Genomic DNA, 24,586 nt, shown 5'->3' with positions numbered 1-24,586 from the left:
AACAAGACCGGACCCAGCACAGACCCCTGGGGGACGCCGCTAGTTACAGCCCTGCAGCCAGACACTGCACCGCCAACGACAACCCTCTGCACTCTGCCAGTCAGCCAATTCTCGACCCACTTCACTGTCCACTCACCTATCCCATACTTCCTCAGCTTTGTTATAAGGATGTCATGGGGGACAGTATCAAAAGCCTTACTGAAATCAAGGTAGACTACATCTACCGCCCTCCCCCTGTCCACCCAGCTAGTGACATCTTCATAAAAGGCCACCAGGTTGGTCGAGCACGACCTCCCCTTGGTGAACCCATGCTGAGTACTCCTGATAACCTCCTTATCACCCAGTTGTCTGGAGATGGCATCCAGCACAAGCTGTTCCATCACCTTCCCTGGGACAGAGGTGAGGCTGACCGGCCTATAATTACCCGGATCTTCCTTCTTGCCCTTTTTGAAGACTGGACTGACACTGGCCATTCTCCAGTCTTCAGGCACCTCCCCAGTTCTCCAAGACCTCTGATAGATTACAGAGAGCGGCTCAGCAACGACCTCCGCCAGCTCTCTCAGCACCCGCGGATGCACCCCATCAGGTCCCATGGATTTATCGACCTTAATGTTTCCTAGGCACTCACGGACCACCTCTTCCCTGACTAAAGGGAAATCTCCCATTCCCTGGACTCTCTCATTAACCTCCAGGGTCTGGGATTGCTGAGGGAGAGTCCTTTCACTAAAGACAGAAGCAGATGATCCTGCGGGGTAAAAGCCCACAAAAGGCAAACCACAATTAGTATCGAGACCCTGTTGCTTTTGTTGTAGAAAATACCACGGTTTCAATGTGATAATGATCCAGATTAGAGAAACAATAGGGTTGTGTTACCTCCGCTTTAACATGTTAACTTTATGAAATTTGTTTTTGAACCATTGTTCCCACTCCTCATGTGTGTAGGAACATAAGGGAGATACCTAAGAAAATCTCTTAGGATGTATATTGGCATATCAGAGGGATATTGCTGGGGAACCAGGAGGGACTCTAAGCAAGAACACCCTCATCAAATAATGTAATCATTGGTGGTTAGTATATAAGTTGGAGGACGGGTTAAAATGATCCCAAAACCAGGAAAAAGGATAGGGAAAAGATGTTTAAATATTGTGTTAGATATGGCCTAGAGATCCACTACAGGGAAAATCAGTATTTGGCCAAAATACAGATCTGGTGAAGGTTGGGTTTCTCAGATCTCGAATTTATATGTAAAGAACAAAACCCCTTTTCAAAGGAGGAATCAGAATATGCTGCCTGTTGGATACAAGAAACCAGCCTGTGATTAGTAAAAAGAAAAAGGCCCGGACCAGGAAGGAGAGGAATTAGAAAAAGGAACTAATCAATGGGACCCTCCTGAGAATCTCCCCCCCATATAACCCCAATGTAGCACAAAGGGAGACAGGCGCTGCCCCAGTAAGAGGAAATGGTAAAGCACACAGGGACATTTCACAGAAAAGAGGGGCATGCTGGGCTCAGGAGAGAATTAAAACAATGTAAAAGGGACATAAAAATTTCTCCTTTCCCAGACACTAGCTGTACCAGCACCTCAGTGTACCCCTTATGGGAGGTCCCATTGGGACAAGGACAAATATGCTATGTAAACTCCCCACTCACTAGTGGAGAAATTAGAAATTTTAAGAAGGAAATGAAATCTTTAATTGAAGATTCTATAAGAGTAGCAGAACAATTAGATCAAAGTTGACGATTATGATTTTCAGCATTATTCAGTCCCGCCTTTAGGTTTTCATTGTCTTGAAGCAGTGCTTTGATGTGCTGACTTTTTTGTGAGGAAACATCAACAATACTTCTGCATACTTCCCAAATCCTTTCAAGACTATAGTTAAAGGAGAGGTCCTGCACAAGATCTGAGATGGAAGAAGTCTGTGACTGAATGCATGCAGAACTAATTTGAGATGTCCCTGTCTCATCTTTTTCAGAGTCTGAGGAATCCTTTACACTGACAAAGTCAGTACCGATGGCGTGAAACTCTAAGTGACATTTGTATAATTCATCTAATTTGGTCCGCATTTTTTTTACTTGTGACACTTTATCAATTATATATTCTTTGGCAACTTCTATGTTGTTAGTTAGTTAGGCATTTTTGTCTTCTAGTGTCATATTTATAGATTTCTGTTTATCCAGTTTAGAAGCAATTTCCCGATAGTCAGCTTGACCCTGCAGAATTTGTTCACGGAGGACATCAGCTGTTTCTTCAGAAAAAGAAAGCTCAATACGCAGGTTTGTTACCTGCTTACTGAAGTCTTCTTTTTTATTTTTTTCTCTTCTGCATTGTTCTTCAAGCACAGTTAAATGATGTTCCAAGATTTCAGTTCTTTCCCTCAGTGCTAGTACTTCCTTTCGGTACGCGGAGCACTTTTGTTTCATGTGTTCAATTGTCTTTTGCTCTACAGTGTTCTTTTTCTTTCTCTCATTTACAACTACTGTAAAACAAACAAACAAACAAAAAAAAAAAGGGAAAAGGAATGTAGCTCAGATTGATTAAAATCATTATTACATAGCAGTTCACAACACCAAGTAGCAACTTCTAAATGAAAAACTGTCGTAATATGCAAGCCATACCCTCACATCACATAGTATTCGATACTAGTGAAGGAATTAAAGTTCTCTGGACACGTAATCAGGTGCCTCAGATTTCTATACAGAATTAACAGCAAAAGGTTTTCAGTCTGGAAGAACACTTTTACCATGGCACTACTCAAACCTTCCACTCCACACCAGTAGAAAATCTAATTAGATTTAAGAAACATGGGAACGAGATAGATAATTCACAGCTATATTCTTTCTATCTTCCGTGCTTCAGCAATCCCTATAAGGCAGCCAGGAATCACTCCATCTACATCTAAATGGTAGATAAACAGTTCTCTAAGAAATTTCATTCCAACTCACAGTCCTCTTACTTTCAAAAGAAAGATAAAACCCTGGACAAGTTGATCACTTAAGTGTTGATATCTGTCTCTCTTATTCAGTTGATCTCTAAACAAAATATGAGGATTCCTACTTCTGTCCACACTTACTCTTTTGCATATAAAGTTCACGCATAAAGTTGTACAAATTTGCAGATTCAAGTTTCCATAAATATTCCATTAGCTTGGGGCTGTTTTTTCTTTAACTGGTGAGCAATTAGCTAAAATCACATGCATTTTCTTTCTATCAAAAGCGACTTCTGCTGTATTTCATCATTGCTTTAGAATCCAGTTATGTCCATTCCATAATATGCATACTTTAAGTATTAGAAAAATAAATATAAGTCAAGACTTACTAGGGATTGTGTCACCACAACAATATATTCCATGGTGATTCTTGTACAGTCCTTTTATTACTACAACTACAGAAATGCAGAATTTTATAGCGCCCACGTGCAGCCTGCATTACATACAGATTCACATGTACTGCATGGAAACAGCCTCTTAACTCATCTAAGGAGTTTTATATACAGCCCTCAACTGATTTAAAAGTCATACTGAAGAAACAGCAGTGGCGTATTCCACCCCAAACCAGGTTTTGGGTTTTGACTGCTGCTCCCAGCAACACTAGTGAGGGGAATATGATTTATAAGTAATCTAAACACTTTATGCTGAAAACAACAAGCAAGCACTAAAGCAAGATAAATAAGACTAGGGAGAAGATGTGTAATGTTCAGTCTAGAAGCTCCTTACACAGGAAGTAGGGAAAAAGCATTATTACAGAGCATAGGAAACAAGACCTAAAAGCTCAGAGAATGGTGTAAATACCCTGAACTTGAAGCTGAGATAACCTAGCATCTCCTAAAACACTTTTGCTCGTGCTACTTATATAACTAATTCTACAAAAGAACCAGCACAACATACCTGTGCTCATTGTTCTACTGTGTATATTTAACATAGCTAAAGAATATATATTAAGCGGTTTTTGAAATTGGATGCTATTAATACTCACAAATAGAAGAAAATTTTAACATGATTGAATACTCAGTACTTCTTAACAGAAAACTTCACGCTGACATTGTGACTATCAGCTACCCATTTTAATTCCTATGTGGAGCATTGCTGTCATTAATTTTTAAATGAGAGCTTTGGTCATATGATTATAACAAACCCACTACTATTTGGAGTATGGAGGAGTCCACATCCCTCCCTCAGTCTCTGGTAAGATGCTTATATGTGATGCCATTCAGTGGTCACATTAGGATTCAATATTTATGCCAAATAAAGGCAGCAGGGACAAATCATCCAAGAACAGCATCTCATCCAAAGAAGGCCTTGACTTTCTCCCTTGCACATATTTTGCAAGAGGAATACAAGAAAGGAAGGGACTACAGCTAAGTTTTAGATTTTCCCTTCTACATTGTATATGCCTTCCGTAATTCTAGGAACACTGATGCTCAGCTGTGCCCAGAAGTGAAGTTAAATGCATCAGAGCTTATCCAAACCATTTTGCTCAAATATTGCCCATGAGCGAGCAATTAGCAGGTCGTCAACAATTTTGATAGTTGCTTCAGGAAAAACAAAACAAACAAACAAAAAAAAAAGCACTTGAACAGCTGATGCTACTCAGAAGATCAGCAACAGCAGTTGAAACAATCCTAAAGAAACTGCTTTAAAACTATTACCAAATCTGCAAGTGCATCAACAGATGAGGAAAAAGCAGCAAAAAGGAAAAAAATAGTGCAAAAAACTTTTATTCTTAAGCATTCAAAAATGAACAGCATAGGACCTTCTGAAAAAGGGATATTTACATAACAGTTACTTCTATTTACAGTTTAACACAGTGGCTTTTCTCCTTATACCATAAGGTACGCGCTTCACAGCCTTTTGCTTCCTATCCGGAATAGGAAGCAATTTATTGTTTTGGAAGACACCCTGTTCAACGATGGAAGAAACTGTACCTTTCTTTGGAGGTGGCTCTTCCACAGTAGGCTTATCTTCATCAGTACTGCGCTTTCTTCCCACTTCCAACTCAGTTTTCTCTTGTTTCAGTGCTTTAACTGAAAGCACTGAAAATTGGCTGCTTTCAGTTCCTTTATTAGTGTTCTCTTCTGCCGGTTCTGCTTTAATGGTAGTTAAATGGTAGGTAGTCTTTTCCTGTATTGATATAAGATCAGTTACATTGAAGCTTAACAAAAGGAGCACTTAAGTCTCAGTAATCTTCTGTAGGCAAATATTTACACAAAACCATACAGCTAAAATATTTACCCAGTGACTCTATAGACATCAGTTACAAATTTCAATAGCAGACACAACAAGTACACCTTCAGATAATGACAAGTGCAATACTCGGTAGAGTATACAAGGGAAAGCAAGAGCCTAGCAGGTTACAAAGTAAAAGACTTGCACACAATCAAGAGTTTACCAGTTTATCAAAGAATTTCCTGTTTCCAAGAAGTCAACAAAATTACAAACATGGTCAAAGAGCAAATGGTCAGCTCTCATACAAGTTCATCACATCACACTTCTGCTAAGCTGCTAAAATCACTTTCATCGTGACAGATATAATCCAACCTTAAAGCTTAGTCAGCTCTGTCACGCATATTTTAGATTGTGTCCTTGACCACAAGTGAAGCTTCCTTACTTACAAGATGACGATTGTTAAGCCATGCTGGCACTGCCAAGGACTGATTATTCATCTTTAGTAACTTATGAAAAGAAAAGCTTCAGAAGTGTTCAGGCCACACAATCTCACAGATAGAGTTGGAGCCTTGTTCTTGGAAGAAGTAATAGGCGAGGACATGACTACTCATCACAGTCAGCTTTAATACCATGGAAATACAAAGTTGCAGTGATGCAGACAGTCAAAGACTAAGAAGGGTCAAGTTGCTAAGCTTACAAGGTTAGAGATCTGAGTGACAGAATTAACTATAAATGTTTTCAGAGCTACTTCAGGCTACCAAACATCAAAAAATGAACAAAAACCACCAGAAGTGGTATGCACACATACTTATATCAAGCTAGTCTTCACATATTCAGTAGCTCGCAGTACATTAGTCAGGATAAAGTTTTATGGACTGCATAGAACGTGGAGATATCCTGAGCATTCATAGCTTTTTAAGCTACCACAAGTTGGTATTAAAACAATTTTACACAACATCTTCTTGATAAAGTTACCTCAGTTGCTTCTTTAAGTTGCTCAACAGACTCATCCAATTTAATCATCTGCATTTCAAAGTCTGTAACACACAGAAAAGGTTGTATTACATAAGTAGCCAATAGATAGTTTATTAAGTAATCAATTTTTCCAGATATTCTAATGTTTAGGTAGCTTTTGAACAGATTAATTAATTTGCATGTGGTCTTCACTTATTGGGAGTGATTCAAAAGTTTTCTAAATTTCTTGGAACAAAAACATTGCATCAACAAGACATAAAGAAGAGTAGAGATTGCAATATAAAAGTAAAAATCAAGATATAGACATTTAACCCCATACTTACGAAAGCGTAAAGCTGCTAGTTGCAGTTTAAAGGAGAGGGGGGAAAAAGAAAAGAAATAACCAAAACCCGTGGAATTGCTGAACCTGAATATACACAAGGAACAAACTATCACTTATCTACAGGCTATGGTTCCAAAGGTAGAACATCTCCTCTAATTCCTACTCAGACTGGTTATTTCTCTTTTAGATTAATGAACTATTTCTGTCTTCTACCTTTCACATCGCATAACTCACCTTTGTTCTTCTGCATCAGCTCTTCTTCAGTTTTAAGTAGTTTGGTGTTTTTCTCTGTTAGCTCTTCTTTGGTCTCCATCAGTTCAAAGTTAGTTTTCTCCAGCTGCTTTTCAAACCAGCCAGTATCTTCCTTCGGGTCCCCCAGGGATACAATGGAACTATGTGCTGCCTCAGCTTGCTCTTTAATATCCATGACATCATAATGCACAGAATCAAGAATGCCCTCAGGATCAACACAGGTGTCAGGCACTATGCTTTGTTCTCCACGCTGAAACGTAATTTATAATCAGTTAAAACTGGTGAATAGCTGACTACATAATAGCTGTTATTTCTACAGATAGTCTGGATAGCCACTATGAAGACAGCCATACAAGAAGTTTTTAATTTCAGCTTCAAAACCCACCTCACAAATTCACATACAACACGACAGTGATTCGTATGGGGGAAGATAAGTGTCATTCTAGTAACAGCTAATATATTTTAAAGTATTTGATGACCACACTCCCTTTTTTTTTTTTTTTTTTTTTTAAATATTACCCCAGATTGATCTCCTTCAAATTTAACGTACAAGTTCGGACTCCCCTTTTCTTTGTATACAGCGTAAATTTTCATTTTGTGTTGCAGAAACAAGGAAAATGCCCAAATTCCCAAAGCTTTCTGAAACTGTTCTTAAGGCTCAGCAACTATTCCTGCTAGATGAAGAATAGATGTATCTTGCTCATCATACAGCAACACAGCATGCACTTCTTTGTAAACAGCCTTGTGTTTCTATAAGATGTGCCCATAACATTTTAATAATAAAAAGGAAAATATTTAAGAAAAAAAAAAATATTTAAGAAAAAAAAAAGAAAAATACCAGGGTGTCATGGTTTAATAATTTTGTAATTTTGCTATTCCACATCATAACATCATATAAAGCATGAATAATTTTACTGCTCCCGAACACTTGCAGTATATCGATGATATTGTCGTGTGGGGCCATACAGCAGCAGAGATTTTCAAGAAAAGATAACAGATAATCCAAATTCTTTTGCAAGCTGGTTTTGCCATTAAGCGCAGCAAGGTGAAGGGGCCTGCCCAGGAAATCCAGTTCTTAAGTGTAAAATGGCAAGATGGGCATCGACACATCCCAGCAGATGTGATTGAAAAAAATCACTGCTATGTCTCCTCCCACCACCAAGACAGAGACCCAATCTTTTCTGGGAGTAGTGGGCTTTTGGAGAATGCATGTCCCAAACTACAGCCACATAGTGAGCCCCCTCTATCAGGTAACACGGAAGAAGAATTATTTCTCACGGGGTCCTGAGCAGCAGCAGGCTTTTGAGCAGAGAAAACAAGAGATAGCCCGTGCCGTGGCCTTGGGGCCAGTACGGACAGGACAGGATGTAAAGAACATCCGCTACACTGCTGCTGGAGAGAAAGGTCCCACTTGGAGTTTGTGGCAAAGAGCTTTAGGAGAAACCCAAGGCCAACCCCCGGAACTTTGGAGTCGAGCATATAAAGGGTCTGAGGAGTGCTACACTCCAACTGAGAAAATCTTAGCGATGTACGAGGGGGTTTGGGCTGCTTCTGAAGTAGCTGGGACTGAGGTTCAGCTCCTTCTAGCACCTCGCTTGCCTGTGGCCCCCCTGTCACGGACACAGGTAGATTTTCGTTTAAACCGTGACAACTACCCAGAATGCAACATAAGGGAATTTTTGCCTAGAACTCTGGAGGACTATTTTTAACTCAGAAAGGTCAGAGATAGAAAGTTCACACTGATTTCTGTGTCACCAGCCTCACCGTACATCAGCATTTTTGGTTTTTAAATGATACATAAAGTTCTCAATGGCACTGCTCTAGTCGGTAGTTCTTTCCCTTTCTGTGCAGCTTGCTCTGTGCATGGCTTGTGAACCGCTATTCAGGCCAGACAGCTGCAGCCCCAAAGACCTGCCATAAATGTACAAATTCTACCAGGATAATGTCTTGGTAGTGGAGAAACAGGATGCGCAGTCATATGGCTCTCACACATACCTTGTACAACCAGCTTGGCTCTGGACTGGGCATCACCAATGTCACAGGTGTACACGTCACTGTCACTTTTCTCCAGATTTTTTATGCACAGCTGCAGGTCTCGTCCTTTCTGTGTCCTCTTGTATTTCCTGCCAGGCCTGAGCACAGCAATGCCTTTCCTCCATATGACGAAGGATGTGGCTTTCTCGCTCTGACATGTAAAAAGTGCACTTCCACTTTCTTCAATTTTCACATCTGAAAGTTCCTTGATAAAGTAATTAGGTTTTTCTGGAAGGAAAAAAAAAGGATGAGGGTGTAGGACAAAGGGATTTGTTACCCCAACAAGTCCCAAGCATACAGAGGTGTCCTGAATCTCCTTTGCCCTCATTTCAGAATATCACATAGAGATGCAAAGAGTCTAAGAAGACCACAAAGTCCACCCATTTACATAGGTTTGATAATTCCAGTAGATATCTGGAAAGTTCAATACCATTATACATGCGCTGGTAGGATCTCATCTGATCAACTGCATATAGTTTTGATTACACGTATTCAATATAGACTAATTCAGATTGCCATCTTTTCTTGGCTCACTAACAACCAAGATCATAGAACCATAGAATGATCACAGAATCATAGAGTGGCCTGAGTAGAAAAGGACCTCAAAGAGCATCTAGTTTTAAACCCCCGGTCAAGGGGCCACCAACCACCAGACCAGGCTGCCCAGATCCACATCACACTGGAGAATCATTCGGTTTCCAGATTATTTTAAGGAAAAGATTTTAATCCATCGTATTTTCTGAAAACTAAGAATTGATCTCGCTCAAGGAAACAGAAGAGAAAAACATCACCCACAGGCTGCAGATATTTACCTCGACTTCTCTACATGCCATCCCCAGTGTGCTTTTCAACTCACCTTGCACAGTGACCCTGGCTTTTGTTATGGAGTCCTCTGTCTCACAGGGGTACTCCCCACTGTCCTTGGCAGTAGAGTCATGGATGATCAGAATGGCCCCAGTTCCCTCCTGCTGCAAGTCGTACTTCTGGCTTTTTCTGATTGCTTTGCCATCCTTGTACCACCTGATGTTCAAATCCGGTTTTGACAGCTCACAGCTCAGGCTGATGTCCTGCCCTGCTGCTGCTGTCTTATCCTCCAGCTGTTTTGTTACCTCAGTAGGTTTTCCTGGAAGAAAACATTGCTTTTTGAGTAACATACACTTAGGGTAGGATGCCTCTCTCAAAATACACGCATCTACATGCTGGAGATAAGTTAGAGAGGCACTTGCAACAGACGCCATCCTACAGCCAGCAGTAATCTGCAAAGTACAGACAATAGAATTCCAGGCAGCATTTATTCTCTCTTAAATCTACCCAATTGAGGATGATGAACCATGTCTGAAAACTGCCTCTTTCTTCTCTCCACTCATCACACTGGGAGCCTCGGATGATGCTCTCAGATGCACATGCTCTAGATAGGAATTTGTTGTACAGCTAGATGGTGTGAAGGCCATCCCTTCAGCTTATACTTAGAGGATATTTGCTCCCACAGTTCCCTCAACAGAGCATTCCTGATTTACTGTTAATGGAACAAGCTGTAGTGAGATGCCCATTTCCAACACTACCCCAGTGCTTTGGGTAGTTCTCACATTTGTGTAAAATGTTTTGTCCTTTTACTTATTTTTAAGAGAAATTCTCAGTGCTTCAAGGTTCAAGTAGAAGGTTGCTATTCACTTTAACCATATTATGAGTTAGCTCTCACGACAATCTTATCAGAAGACAGTTGAAGGAATCAGACCCCAGAATCTCTCCCATCTCATTACCTTTCACAGACAGGCTTTGGAGGTTAGACCACGGGCAGTAAAAACGACTTCCCCAGCATCAGTAGGAGTCACACTTTTGATAATGAGAGTATATTTCCACCCACGTTAGAAGCTTTAAATCGCCCACCATTTTCCACTCTGCTTCCATTCAGTGTCCAGTTGAACTCATCAATGCTTTCATGGGACAGAATGCATTCAAAAGTACAATCTTCTCCCTCCTGGATTTCAGTGGTTTTCAGCTGTTTGGTAATGCCACTATTCAGCTCTGGAAGGTAAGAGATAGGTTAGTATGAGGTTTATATGGAGAAAAGGCATTCGTGACCAATGTGAGTAGCAGCACTGGTGTTTGAACTCAGGATTTGCAGATCATGGCTGTGTTCCTTACTGATGTATTCTCTAAGACATTCTCCACTCAGAATTACCAGAAAGCTATAAAAAAAAGAGACGTGAATCTCTTGTCTTTGCTCTGGAAGAACTACAATTAGAGCAGCTCAGTCCATGGAGCAGAATGAAGATTAAATGAGCTACAGAGGGAACAACCTAACAGAGAGGACAACTCTAGGATGCTGCGTGAGAAAAAGGGTTTTGCCTATGACAAGAAATTAAATGTTTCTATTAGCTAATTTGTTACCATCCTACCCCTACTGGTGTTCAAACCATTTCTCCATTTTAGGGATGTTTAGAAAGGAAATATTTCCAGGACATTCATGATGTGTTTGGTGATTTTCATGGCAAAATGAGATACATTTACATCAAAAGCAGTGGGAATTTTCCAGACATCACTGTGCTAAATTGCAGTAATACACTTCTATTGTAGAAACTATTAAGGCTCGTGGGGGAATATGTGTAAGACATAGTGACCACACTGAATGTGCTTTCAGCACTCCTTTACTTTCCACAGCACTTACCCTGAATGCCGACCTTTGATTTGGCAACATCACTGCCAATATCACAGGTATAGAAACCTGCATCTGACTTCTCGAAGTCATGGATAAGGGGATATAGGGTCTTCCCAGACTGTACCAGCTCATACTTGTTGCCAGAAGTGAGCAGAACACCGTCCTTCTTCCACACTGGTTTGACCTTCTCTTTAGAGACTTCGCATTCCAATTTAATCACACCCCACTCCTCAACAAAAGCATCATTCAAACACTTCATGAAGACAGCAGGCTTCTCTGCAATTAAAAGGGCAAAACAGAACAACGTGATACAGAAGTTGAGACATTTCCAGTTGCTTTCAGATATTTAAATAGGGATCAATAAATCTTTACCATTACTGACGACACCAGTATAGAACCTAAAGCGATTTCATGTCCGTTGACTGAATGCACTTTATGGAATTCTCAAGTATTCAGTAGGAGAATACAGGGAACAGGAGGGACAGCCTGCATTGCCGGTGGGTGGGACTGATATCATATGAAGTAATTGGGATGCAACTCTTCTAAAGCTGGAGAGCCGGCGTTGCCCTCACATACAGCAGAGCTCATACAGCAGGCCACAGGATTAAGAGGATAAGCTGCTGAACACTTTTGATTTTCCTGTTTTATTGACTCCTTTTATCTATCTTCTATTTCACACATCAGATGTTTATACTGGGGAAAAAACTTCCACCAAATGCAAAAGAAAGGAGAAAAATGAAATTCTTCAAACTCTGGAGTGCATAGAGAAAAAGAGCTTAATTGCTAGGGAGATCAGATTAGAATCACAGTATCCTTAGAATTGGAAGAGACCCTTAAAGGCCATCTAGCCCAGCTCCCCTGCAATAAAAAGGGACATTCACAGCTAGATCAGGTTGCTCACAGCCTGGTCATTAGTCATCCCAGAGGCAAAACACACACTGAATGAGCTCTCCCTGCAGTCATAAATACTTGGAGACAACAGCATTGACACTGCATGTTACTGAAGCAGTAAAAGAAATTGCTCTTGTAACTCTTCTTGAGTTAAGTAAAATGATGATAAAAAGCAATGGAATGCTATGGCAGGACACCAAAACCATCCTCCTTAGTTGATATCTGCTGCAATGGAACCTTCCACTGGAAGAAAGCCCCTGATGTCTTGTCACCCCAGAGAGGTGAGCTTTAGAAGCAGGACTGCTGCACAATAGAATGAACTGGGGCTCCTTAGCATCTCTTACATCCAGGAGGGGTGTGATCAGACCCACCTCTCACCTTCAGGCACGTGCTTTCTGACACCTTGTCTGACTTCACTGTCACTGGGCCAGCATCCTCAGGCTTAACCTGCTTCATTGTCAATGTGCAGCAATTGCTAACGTTCTTGATGTCATTGTAATTGTTGGTGTAAAGGAGGTTGCCATTCAGGAACCATTCCACGTCCTCGTCATCATGGGACAGCTCGCAGGAGAAGACAGCAGAGCTCTCTTCTTCAATTTCCACATCCTGCAGGTGCTTCGTTACTTCTACATTGCGGGCTGTAGGGAAACAAGGTGAACTGTTACCACTGTTACTATAAATCATACTGGGATGTGGTAGAATGGTTGGACTAGACGATCTTTGGCTAGTATTCTCAGTGAAGATTATACATTTATAAAGTTAGCAGGAGAGAACAGCAGAAATCAACCTCAAGAAAAGAAATCTGAGGTGAAATAGGACATGTAAGAGACCACACCCCCTGCTCTTACCTTCAGCTGTCAGCGTGGTTTCAGTCTCTGCAATTCCTGCCTTGCACTTGTACACACCGGCATCATTGGGCTTCAGCTTCAGAATCTTGAGCTCTGATGAATGCTTATCCCTCTTGATCTTGTACTTCTCAGAGGGCTTGATGAGTGTGTGGCCTTTGAACCATTTCACAACCTTTGGAGAAGGCCTGAAGTCACAGGACAGGATGACAGAATGATGTTCCAAAGCTGTCTTGTCCTCCAGCTTCCTGGTGATTTGTATATGGTAATCTGAAAAGCAGGGGTGGAAGAGAAGAAAGGATGAGGACAATTGGAAGAAGAGGAAAGTCTCTTGCGTGTATTCCATTCCAATTAATGTCATGTTCACAATGGTTTTTTGAACCACTCTAAAGATAAAACAAATGATTGTCTATAGGGAAGGCCATTGATTATATTTCTATAAAGTAATACTGTATAGTATCTACCAAATGCAAGCTCCAGCTCTTGCTCTGTGCTTATTAAATTGCTCCCAATTGTTGAGGCTTTTATTCAAATAAGAGTGAGTTGAAAATATAACAAGTACTTTAGGGTGTGAATGGAGACTCTTACGCTGGGGACAACAGCAGATAAAAAGCCTGCAAGTTTCTTTCAGATGAAATCAATGACAAACTGCATCAAATTTAGGTGCTACCAAACTTAACCTTGTCTAGTTCAGAAATACAATTAATTTCACCTGATTTGACTTCTTTGGTATAGCCAAGGACAAAACCTCAGCTCTGTAGATCTGAATAGTAAGCACATCACAACTATTCAAACAGATCTTTTACTGAGATGCAGCTGTCCCATTTAGTGTCCAACGACTTTGAACTGGAAATGGAGCAGACCCTCCAGACACACACACAATATTTCAAAGACCCCAGTGAAGGAAGACTGTACGTTAATTAATTCTTCATCTTCATGATGTAAACCAAGCCAGGATATGTTACCTCTGACAAGCAGATTGGCTGTGGATTTGGATTTGCCAATTGAGAACTGAATGGTGCTTGTCATATCAGTGGTGGTTTTCGGTATGGTCAGCTGGTGGATGGTGCCTTCTTGCTGCATAATAAAGGTTATGCCAGCCTGTAAGACTTCCCCACGTAGGAATACCACTTGGGAGGTTTCACAGAAGGAATGAATATCTCGCATTCAAATTTGGCTTTTTCAGGCTCAGTCACATAGTCATCACACAGCTCCTTTACTAGATTAATGGATTGCTCTTTAAGAAGGATGGAACAAGAGAAAGCAGAGATTTAGAAGGAATGTAAAAAACCCTTACATTATCACCCCACTTACTCACGTCAGCATTACTGCACATGAACACTACACCTATCAGCTCAAAATGCCTTGAAACATCATTAAAAAAATAATAGAAAGAAAAGAATGTTGTTAAGAAGTCAGACAATAAGACTGACAATCTGAAAAGAGCCCAGATCTTCTGATTCCCAGTCCAACATCTAAATCAAACCATGACCTTCCCATCCCAATATCAAACTCCTCGCATTACGAAATGGAAAAGAGGTTCATTGAAACACGGACATTGATAATTACTTTGGTTAAATACAGCAACTTAGCTCTGAACAACAAGTTTTCACCTAGTAAAGGTCTCTGTAGCTCAAATGTAATGACTCTACTTAGGAGAAATTCATTTTCCAGGAAGTTCTTGCCCTTATAATTGTAACAGTGGCAAAGCTGGGGACTGAACTCTTGAGTAGTGTGCTAACTCAAATGTCTCCCTTTTCTTTATCACACTTAACATCATATATATACCCTAACATTGTATATATATAAAAAAAAACAAAACCCTGTGTTCTTTTCAAACAGCAAGAGAAAATGAAGAAAAAGACAAGCTATGTTTTTTATCCCTCAACGTTCAAACACAAATCTGAAGACTAAACGTAGAAAATCAACCTCCTAAGAAAATAATCCATCTTACTTTGCAAAAGTAAATTCCAAAAGAGAAGCTGGATATTTTGTGGGCAGAAAGGTAGGTAGGTAGGAGTTTTTATTTCTGTGAAAGGCCCTGGTGGTGTTTAAGTTCCTTGACATTAAAGGAAAGGATGTTAGCTCGTTTATAACATAAGATAATTTAATCAAAATCGTCATCAGAAGCATAATTACCTTTAACTGTAAGATGGGCACGAGATTCTGCCTTTTCTGCTACAGATTTTATTTCTGCTGCATCCTTGACTTGGACACGTGTGTAAGTCAGCAAGTAGCTCTTTCCTGAAGCAGAGAACCACAGAGTCACTAAGGCTGGAAAAGACCACTAAGGTCATCTAGTCTAACCGCCAACTCATCCCTACCAAACTGTGCTCTTGAGAGCAAACCCACAACTACACTTGGCTTCCTTGAGCAAAGAGCTCTGAGGCACATGGCCAGGCTGAGCATCATCCATCTGGTTTCACAGCATCACTGCCTGTTCTCTCATGTCAATGAAACCACCCATTCCCCCACGTCCACATCCCCACCAAAGCAGAATCTAAACATGGCTTCTACAAGGACTGACCGAATGTGGCTGTCGTCACCTTCAAAGTACCTGATACGGAAGGATCACACTCACTGTCAGACAAAACCTCTTTGGAGAGGTGAACTGACTGCCCTGTTCACCCCCACTTTGGAAATAACTGCACTCATTTCCTACCTGCTCCCAGCAGTGTGGGATGGTGGGATAGCATCACACTTCCCACACTAAGCATCCCACCATGTCACTTGTTCCACCTAAACCTCAGTCCCAAAACAAAAGGGGAACTCGCTTCTGAACCCTCTTCATTTCAGATGTCTTATATGCTTGATCTCCAACCCACCCCCCACTCAGGAGAAAGATCCCCCGCTTACACCCTACCATCTTGCTGCATTCTAATGTTGTCATCAGCCTTCAGCTTGTTGTCATCTTTGTACCACTGGCTCTGAACCTCATTGTGTGAAATCTCACAGACAAAAGATGCACTCCCATATTCATTCACTTCCACATCTTCCAGTGCTTTAACAATCTTGATATCTCCAGCTGTGAAACACTAGAGATATATTTGTCAGGATATTTCCAGAACTGAGTGCAGCATCTTTTCCTTACACATATTTGCATAGAAAATAAGTAGGATTATGTTTTATTCTAAACCATCATCCATTCCTGAGTCATTTCCCTTTTCAACACAGTCAATGCATTATTGCCCTTGAACTTAAAGATAGACTTACTAGCTACAATGGAGCTCCCTGCAAACAGTTTTCATGGAAACCAGAATCTCATTTATTCTAAAACCTTTCAAGCAAAATTAAGGGTAGAAAAACAATAGAACTGACTGAATCTTTAAGGTCATTTAGTTCCAGTCCCCCTGCTATAGGCAGGGACACCTCCCTCCACACCAACTCTTCTCCTCAGGGTCAAGGCTTCTCTCAAATCATTCTCCTCTAAGCCTGTGCCTGTGCTTGGGATTGCCCTGGCCCAGGTGCAGGGCCTTGTACTTGGCCACACTCAAGTTCATGAGGCTGCCAAGGGCCCACCTCTCCAGCCTGTCCAGGTCCCTCTGGGTAGCATCCCTTCCCTCTAGCACATCAACAGCACCGCTCAGCTTGGTGTCATCTGCAAACTTGCTGAGGGTTCATTTGATTCCACTCTCCATGTTGCCTACAAAAATGTTAAATAACACTGGTCCCAACACCACCCTCCATCTGGACACTGAGCTATTGACTGCAGCTCTCTGAGTGTGACCATCCAGACAGTTCCCTATCCTGCAACTGGTCCATCCATCAAAACCATTATTCTCCAGTTTGGTGACCAGGATGTCATGCAGGACGGGATCAAATGCTCTGCACAGGTCCATGTAGATGATGTCAGTTGCTCTCCCATTATCCACTGATGCTGTTACTCCATCATGAAAGGCCACCAAGTTTGTCAGGCATGGCTTGAATTTGAGGAAGCCATATTGGTTACCACCATCACCTCATCTTCATTTTCCAAACTATGCCAAGGAGAACTAGACAGAACTCTACAATGTCGTGTCACTACAAACCTGTCTGAATCATTGGCTTCTCTGCATGCTCATCACTAGTCTCTCCTTAGCTTGTGTGCCCACAATGTATGGGGAATGTCAGCCACAAATCTTACCTAGGGGACATCTTTGCTTCAAAGTCCCTTGAACATCACACAATCCCTTTTAACTCTCCAGGTCTGCACTTATTTATGTCAGAATCAGACCATATTTCTGTGCTGCTATTTCCCTTTCCTTCTGAAGGGCCTGGATACAACTTGGATTAACCTCAGGAGAAGAGTTCCTGCATAAAACAGCCAGTACTGAAACAGCAACCCAGCCTGGTTGCAAACTGAGAGAGAAAATGAGAGTTCACCGCCTGTGAATAATGAGACTTCTCTTATTTCCCTGGGAAGTAATGCCCACTTTTTTACTTTGACAGAGCTCCTTCCCATCCTAGAAGGGAAAATATCAAGTCAAATCTACATTAGTCCTTCCATCTCTGCACTGGGCAAAGGCAGCCTTCAGATCTATGCTTAATTCACCCACTCCCCTAGAATTAATGGAACTGTGCTTACTGGAACATATGCTGAAGCTTAAGCACAGTGCAGTGTTTTCAACATGTAGGAATGGCTATAGAACATGCATAAATTCTGGCTGACCTATGACAGCTTAAAGCACTGCAGAGGACTGTTAACAAGCCTGTTTGGACATCACCTTGAATAAATGACATTATCCCCAAGTAAGGGAATGAACAGCTGAGCACCGCGGAGGTACACAAAGGGCCAGAGCAAATTCTCACACTGTCAGGTGCAAAGAAAACTGAGATTTCACCCTAAAACCCAGTTCACAACAAGGCTACAAAATCCTGGCTGAGAATTTCTGAATGCTCACCAGTTGTTTCCAACTTGAAGGTCATCTTCTGGCCAGCAGCCTCGCAGATGTATTCTCCAGCATCTTTCTTCTCCAGCTGCTCCACAACCAGACACCGTGTTTTGCCCACAGATTCCATTCTGAACTTTCTGGAGGAGGCAAGCAGTCTTCCATCCTTGAACCATTTTACTCCAGTTGGATCCTGTGCTACTTCACAGCTGAGGGAAGCACTTGCTGCCAGGGCAGCACTCACCTCTTTCTGCACCTTCTCCTGGTTTATAAACACAGGTTTTGGCTCTGAGGGAAGAAAAAAACAGAAGGACTGAAATGAGACCATCTTGCAGGTTTGTATGTACAGGTTGGAACAGGTTTAGGTTACCACTTGTGCCCAAACTAATAGCCTTCATAGAGAATATCAGCTCTTCTGTCGAAACAAAGTGTCAAATCTAGGCAAGAAAGAACCTAGGAACTGAAGGAACCAAAAGGGTCCTTGAACACCAGTCCCATGGTTGCAAGTCACTATGCAAACATATTGAACCCAAAAGAACATCTGTCCTGCAGGCAACCAAAACCTGAGTTCCTTTTACTTCAGACCCACTGTGAAACATCAAAACACATAAACGTGTGATAGTCAAATCACTGGCTGCCTTTTCATGACCCAGAACAGTACTCCTGGCTTCCTGAACAGACTCCTCATGGCCTCTACCATTGCCACAACTGTGACTGTCAAAGGCACAAAGGAAATATGCTCACCAACGCAGTCCTTTGTTCTTTGTGTGTGATTTGCAGATATCTATCTTACTTTGAGCTCTGGCAATAGTCAGCTCTACCAGGTCTCTTACCGTGAGTAGCAGACTCACCTATCCAGATGCAGCCTCCAACATAAAGGCATAGTAAAAAGGCAGTGTACTACTAGGAGAAGTTCCTGCTTCTCCTGCCATGAAAGGCTGCACGTACAACATGCACTCCAGCCTCACTGCACATACTTAGCTTAGTCAAATGTTTCTGTGAACAGGAATTACAGTTTGGGACCTCAGGCACTGGAGAGATTTCAATAATATCTTGAATATTGCTTCCATTGTACATATATCAGTAATTATTATTCTACAGACAGACTGAAACAGGTCTTTGTGTCATACTGAAACCAAATACTTGCTACAAACCCAGGCAATCAAGTATAGGGGAAAAACCTCAGCACAGACTACTGCAACTGGATCACTGTATAATAGAAACTAGATTTTACTTTACTGTTCTCTGCTGTATTTCAGACAACACCTGTCTTACCTGTGACATGAATCTTGAAGGTGAGTTTCTGGCCAGCAGCCTCGCAGCTGTACTCCCCTGCATCTTTCTTCTCCACCTGGCTCACCACCAGCCGACGCTGTTTGCCCTCTGACTCCACCTTGAACTTCTTGCTCCAGGTGATCAGTTTCCCCTCCTTGTACCACTTCACCTCCGTCTTCTCCTGGGCCACCTCGCAGCTCAGCGTGGCATTTTCTGTTGGTGCAGCCTTCACCTCCTTCTGCACCTTCTCCTTGTTGATAAAAGCATCTTCTGCTTCTGGAATTGAAGGCAAATGGGCACATTTAAGACATGAATCTTTTCTACACAGCCTTCCCCAAATGCCCAAATTAGTCTTTGGACTGTACCGTTGAGGACAGCTTTCCCACTCACATTTCCTGACAGTGCTATGAACTTGTATTGGCAGTAACTATGCTGGTACTAACAAGGATAGCAATTACAAGCAAAATCGCAGAAATACAGAAGATATAAGGAAAAGCGAACTCACCAGAGCTGAGACAATCCTCCCTGGCAAGCGATCTCCACGAGATGCTGCCTCAGTGAGGGTCAGCCCTTAAATGAGGTCTCAGAGGAGGTGGAGTTGAACTCCACCCCTCCAGGGAGCACAGCTACATAACTTTCACCTGTGCTCCCACAGCTGACCCCACACTTGCCTCAGCTGATCAATCAGTGGTTCACATTGTGATCTCCCATACAGAACTGAATGCCAACATCTGAACTATATCAATTGCCAGTGAAGAACTTCCTCCCTGCCAGACCAAAACAGCTTAGATAGCCCTAAACTTGTTTTCATTTCCACCAGTATCATGTTCCAAAATCTTCAAAAAGAAAACAACACCCCTTTCCCCACTGTCCAGCAGCACACCAGCATACGCAGTCATTGAAAAGTCTGTTTCATACAAGGGGACAGGCATTAAATTGTCCAAACAAGCTGACAGCTGTAAGTTACATTGCCAGCAAAAGCCAGGAAAAAATTCTGTTTGTGATTAAGTCATAGTGAGGAAATGTATTTTTCTCACCTACTTATTTCTGAAAACAATTCTAATATCTCCTGAGTTTTCAGAGGCAGTAATAAAATGGTTTCCCCTATGGAATCATAGAACGGTTTGGGTATAGAAGGAAGCTTTAAAGATCATCCAGTCCAACCTCTTGCCGTGGTCAGGGACATCATTCACTAAATGAGGCTGCCCAGGGTCCCCATCCAGCCTGGCCTTGGACACTCCCAATGATGAGTCACCCACAACCTTCACTGGACAATCTGTTCCAGTGTATCACCACCCTCATCATAAAGAACTTTTCTCATGTCCAAACTGAGTCTACCCTCTTCACTTTTGAAACCATTGCCCCTTCTTATGTTGCTACAGACCCTGGTAAAAAGCCTTTTTCCACTTTCTTATCAGACTCTCTTCATAAATAGAACGCCTGTCTTCCTCCATTTTGGAATGAAAAGCACCAGCTTGAAGCCTTTCTATTTTTAAGCATTTCTTTTGTACCTGCTATAGAGAAGAAAACAAAAGAAAATACTGGAAAACCTTTTTAGTTGCAGGTTTCTTTAATTTAATAGAAACCACCAATGCCGCCGTCTAGCATTGTGACCAAATGCTGTCTCTGAGACTATTTAGGAAGAAGCATTTGCAGGGGTGTGCTTGTGCCCTAAAGATATCTTTAACATTCTATAATTTCCCCTGAAATTATTGACTTCTCATTTTGCTATCATTGCATCTACTTGAGATCCCCAGGGAAATTCCCAAATTATTTCCAGCCTGTCTTAAGCTGAGGCTACCCAAGTCCTCTGCGTTCATAGCTTCAGAAGGCAAACAGAAAACTATATGAATTAAACAGAATTTAAGCACCGTCTACATCACTGAATGCTGGGGTTGAATGTGTCAAACCACTTAACTTTCCCCTCCTTCTTTGTTGGGGGGTTCAATACAGTCGAAACAATTTCTCTCATCTGTGACATGAATCTTGAAGGTGAGTTTCTGGCCAGCAGCCTCGCAGCTGTACTCCCCTGCATCTTTCTTCTCCACCTGGCTCACCACCAGCCGACGCTGTTTGCCCTCTGACTCCACCTTGAACTTCTTGCTCGAGGTGATCAGTTTCCCCTCCTTGTACCACTTCACCTCCGTCTTCTCCTGGGTCACCTCGCAGCTCAGCGTGGCATTTTCTGTTGGTGCAGCCTTCACCTCCTTCTGCACCTTCTGCTTGTTGATAAAGGCATCCTCTGCTTCTGGAATTGAACTGGAAAACATTGGGTAAAATATACATTAGATTTGAGCAACTTGTGACTGGAAGACATTAAAAGTTGCTTCTATGTTGTATTGGACCATTTCCTGGAGCAACTCTGCTTCACAGTGTTTATCACACATTATAATGCATCCTCAGCACAGTCCCTATGGTCATCCCATCCCTCTGGGTAGTCTTTACTATCAGCTTGGACTCCTAATTTTCAGATTTCTTCTAATGAAGACAATGACAGATCTTCATCTGTCTGTCTTTTTGATATTGCTCCACTCTGCACTGGATATCAGCCAAGTACAGCTCAATTATGAAGACCTCAAAATCAGGAACTTAGAAATTTAAGAGCAGAAAACTATCTTTTGACTCTACCCTTTGGTAATGATATAGCCCTTAATATGGTGAATATTTGGCCTACATTAGATTTTGTAGCTCAGTTTTATGCATAAATCATGGTTTTGTACTCACAGCAACCCCTGATTCTTCAGAGAACTGGCTGAGGTCATCTCCTCTTAATACCTAACACATATAGAAGAAAGTGTTTAAAGCCCACCTTACCCTTTGTGTCAACAAATGGAGTTAGCATCAGAAAGATATCAAGTGTAATTAGTTAGGCATACACACTTCAGTTAAGGTGATTCAGTTAATCACTTTGCTAAGTGGGATCGATTGATACATTGAATCTTTTATTGATTACTTTAATGACTGTTTTATCTGATTCTCCTTTTACCAACAACTGGTTGCTGAGAGCGTTCATGCTAGTTCCTATTTGAGGCGTGGGAGAACAGATAAACCCTAAATAAATGGGCTTCCATTTCTATTCCATGGTTTGCCCTACAAAAGGCTGTAGAAGTGCAGAATATTTCTGAAGTACTTACATCATGGACTTCTCTAGTGCTAGCCAGCTTCTAACAGCAGAGCAATTTTGAATAAGCTTCCTATGCTTGTTTGGGTCCCAGGAAAGATCCCAGGGTCCTGATGTTGATACCAAGACAGAGGCTCCAAGCATGAATGCAGGACTAGCAGTTGTGAGGGGGATTGACATTGCCTTTTATTTGCAGTGGAGACATGGAAGACCACTCATTCAGATCATTCATGCAAGCATATTCAGGCATACCCAGCTCAGGTGACCGGGAAGGCTCCTGCTCCCCAGCAGTCATGGCAAACCCTTCCAGGACCTGTCCCCTATCTCCTTCCTCCCCGCTGTCACTCTGTGAAGCCTTCTGCTGCCATCCCTTTCCCTTCCTTCATGACTTTCTCCTCTGCATGCTGTCTGAATTCTGATTGGCAGCAGCTGCCCAGGAGGGTAAGTTCAGCTCAAGTTCCTGTGCTGCTGACCGTTGCAGTACGTGCAATCCCAGGATTCACACCACAGCTCTACCACCAGCACTGCAGTCCACTGAAGGCGAGGGAGCAGGGCAGCAAGCCAATGCAAGAATGCAGTTGACACACTCTACATTTGATCTCCCTGCTTGTACTGACTGTAGAAGCATCATTCTCTCCGCCCATCTTCAACAGCCCCTGTTTTGACTGATGGTTTTCAGGGGAGGTTCAAGTTGGATGTTAAGAAAAACTTCTTCTGAAGAGGAATGGTGATGTGGTGGCACAGCTTTGCAGGGAGGTGGTGGGGTCACCATCCCTGGGAGTGTTCAATAACCATGGAGATGTGGCACTGAGGGACATGGGCAGTGTGCATGGTGGGATGGGGTGAGGCTGGATGTGGGGATCTTTGTGGTCTTTTCCAACCACAATGATTTGATGAAGATCAGAAGGGTTGCTTATTAGCAAGACAACAAACATGGCCTAGACCAAACAGGTGATGCAAAACTTCTCACAAATGCAATGGAGCTTTGGCCCACTTCAAATAAGGATTTCAGCATGCACCACAAATACTGAGATAATTAGATGGCAGAATCAGCCCTTTTTACTCTAGTTTTCTATAGGTTTCCAAGGTGTGCAGCACTTGTTTCTTTTAAGCAAGAAGGTCTAATCTGCATCCCATAATGCTCAACACTCAGCACCTAACATTCAACATGTCCTTAAAATGGGATTGTTCTGTGCTACCAGTGGAACCCTGGGCTAGAGGAACCCTGAAAATCTTTCTGAGTGCAGTGGTAAGAGGAGAAATTAAGACTCAGGAAGCCATTGCACTTTGGGAGAAGCTAGTAAGATGAGGATTTCTGTAGTGAAAGAGCCAACCACTCCAAGAGTACTCATAATCCCTCCTGACTTTCACACCACATCATTTTGCAGTGAGGGCTGGACTTGCACATCATGTTACAGTGGTACACATGAGAAATACAGCAACGGTAGCTAGGCAAGCACTCTCCACGTATGGCAGAGGAGGAGGTATTACATTACCCTGTGCAGCCATGAGCTCATCCGGTCTGAAAGAGAACAGAAAACCTTTGGTTTCTGAGGCAAACAGCTAATAATAGCCCTCAGCTAGCAAAATTCAAGTGTAAAAGCACTACATTTCTGTGTTTTCTCCCTACACCTCTGCAATAAGACGTGGGCTGGCTTTGGCTGCTGAGGATTAACTTGGTAGATTCCAGCTGTTGCCATAGTCTTTCTGTCATTGTTCATATTTCATTTTCTCTGACAGATACCTCCCAAATCTACCCTGTCTGTAATCCACTCTTTGCTGAAACTGCCAGTTTCCTGAGCCAAAAGCATGAGCGACACAACTCACGGAACAGATCCAAAGGCCCCAGAATCACATCCACGTGGTGTGGGAATAGTAAGAGCTGATGGTTTAGAGTCTACACCACAGGCAGCAGCAAAACTGTCTACTACAGGAGCAGAGATATATTGCACACCAGGGACTGAAGGAGCAGAATGCCCCAAGATGGAGAGAGCAAAGACTGCAACCTTTACAAGGGAACAGAACGCAAGCTATGCCCTGCAAGGACACCAGGTCTGTGTAAGCAGAAAGGCAGTAGACTCCCAGTACAGTTGCTCCTCCACATAGCTGACCAAATGCCAAACCTTGACCAGGATTAAGCTCCAATGTGTTCACTGCCATAGGAAAGAAGAGGAGAAAACAG

General features: G+C 42.1%; 3 protein-coding genes and 1 long non-coding RNA gene across 4 annotated transcripts; all 4 read right to left on the bottom strand.

The window, feature by feature from the left end:
- Nucleotides 1-2,366: 2,366 nt before the first annotated feature.
- LOC146753148 (uncharacterized) lies at nt 2,367-5,440 on the bottom strand. The gene is made up of 2 exons (XR_014940192.1): nt 4,922-5,440; nt 2,367-2,477 (listed from the first exon to the last, which is right to left on the bottom strand). It is a non-coding gene; the product is annotated as an uncharacterized LOC146753148 (long non-coding RNA).
- Nucleotides 5,441-6,935: 1,495 nt separating this feature from the next.
- LOC146753147 (myosin-binding protein C, cardiac-type-like) lies at nt 6,936-10,009 on the bottom strand. The gene is made up of 3 exons (XM_085530804.1): nt 9,602-10,009; nt 8,707-8,973; nt 6,936-6,961 (listed from the first exon to the last, which is right to left on the bottom strand). Exons 1-3 carry the CDS (start codon nt 9,981-9,983, stop codon nt 6,936-6,938), a joined length of 675 nt encoding a protein of 224 aa, XP_085386930.1. The 5' UTR covers nt 9,984-10,009.
- A 520-nt stretch (nt 10,010-10,529) lies between these two features.
- On the bottom strand, nt 10,530-11,676 carry LOC146753146 (obscurin-like protein 1). The gene is made up of 2 exons (XM_085530997.1): nt 11,414-11,676; nt 10,530-10,770 (listed from the first exon to the last, which is right to left on the bottom strand). Exons 1-2 carry the CDS (start codon nt 11,661-11,663, stop codon nt 10,574-10,576), a joined length of 447 nt encoding a protein of 148 aa, XP_085387123.1. The 5' UTR covers nt 11,664-11,676; the 3' UTR covers nt 10,530-10,573.
- Nucleotides 11,677-20,949: 9,273 nt separating this feature from the next.
- LOC146753145 (obscurin-like protein 1) lies at nt 20,950-22,647 on the bottom strand. The gene is made up of 2 exons (XM_085530844.1): nt 22,008-22,647; nt 20,950-21,542 (listed from the first exon to the last, which is right to left on the bottom strand). Exons 1-2 carry the CDS (start codon nt 22,043-22,045, stop codon nt 21,197-21,199), a joined length of 384 nt encoding a protein of 127 aa, XP_085386970.1. The 5' UTR covers nt 22,046-22,647; the 3' UTR covers nt 20,950-21,196.
- Nucleotides 22,648-24,586: the final 1,939 nt, after the last annotated feature.

This window comes from Coturnix japonica, unplaced genomic scaffold, assembly GCF_054131305.1.
Source record: "Coturnix japonica strain WE unplaced genomic scaffold, WE-NBRP24 Scf039, whole genome shotgun sequence".
NCBI lineage: Eukaryota > Metazoa > Chordata > Aves > Galliformes > Phasianidae > Coturnix > Coturnix japonica.
Note: the sequence above shows the minus strand (reverse complement) of the source record. Positions and strands in the feature narration are given on the sequence as shown.

What these genes read in the sequence shown, in the direction of transcription:
- LOC146753147 (XM_085530804.1), bottom strand. Translation starts at nt 9,983, where the DNA reads ATGGCGTCTGTTGCAAGTGCCTCTCTAACTTATCTCCAGCATGTAGAT. An exon ending in AGCCAGGGTCACTGTGCAAG is followed by an intron (nt 8,974 to 9,601) that starts GTGAGTTGAAAA and finishes TTTTCCTTCCAG; the next exon opens with AAAAACCTAATTACTTTATC. An exon ending in AGCCAAGCTGGTTGTACAAG is followed by an intron (nt 6,962 to 8,706) that starts GTATGTGTGAGA and finishes ATTACGTTTCAG; the next exon opens with CGTGGAGAACAAAGCATAGT.
- LOC146753146 (XM_085530997.1), bottom strand. Translation starts at nt 11,663, where the DNA reads ATGAAGTGTTTGAATGATGCTTTTGTTGAGGAGTGGGGTGTGATTAAA. An exon ending in ATCAAAGGTCGGCATTCAGG is followed by an intron (nt 10,771 to 11,413) that starts GTAAGTGCTGTG and finishes CTTACCTTCCAG; the next exon opens with AGCTGAATAGTGGCATTACC.
- LOC146753145 (XM_085530844.1), bottom strand. Translation starts at nt 22,045, where the DNA reads ATGACCTCAGCCAGTTCTCTGAAGAATCAGGGGTTGCT. An exon ending in CTGAAGAATCAGGGGTTGCT is followed by an intron (nt 21,543 to 22,007) that starts GTGAGTACAAAA and finishes AATGTTTTCCAG; the next exon opens with TTCAATTCCAGAAGCAGAGG.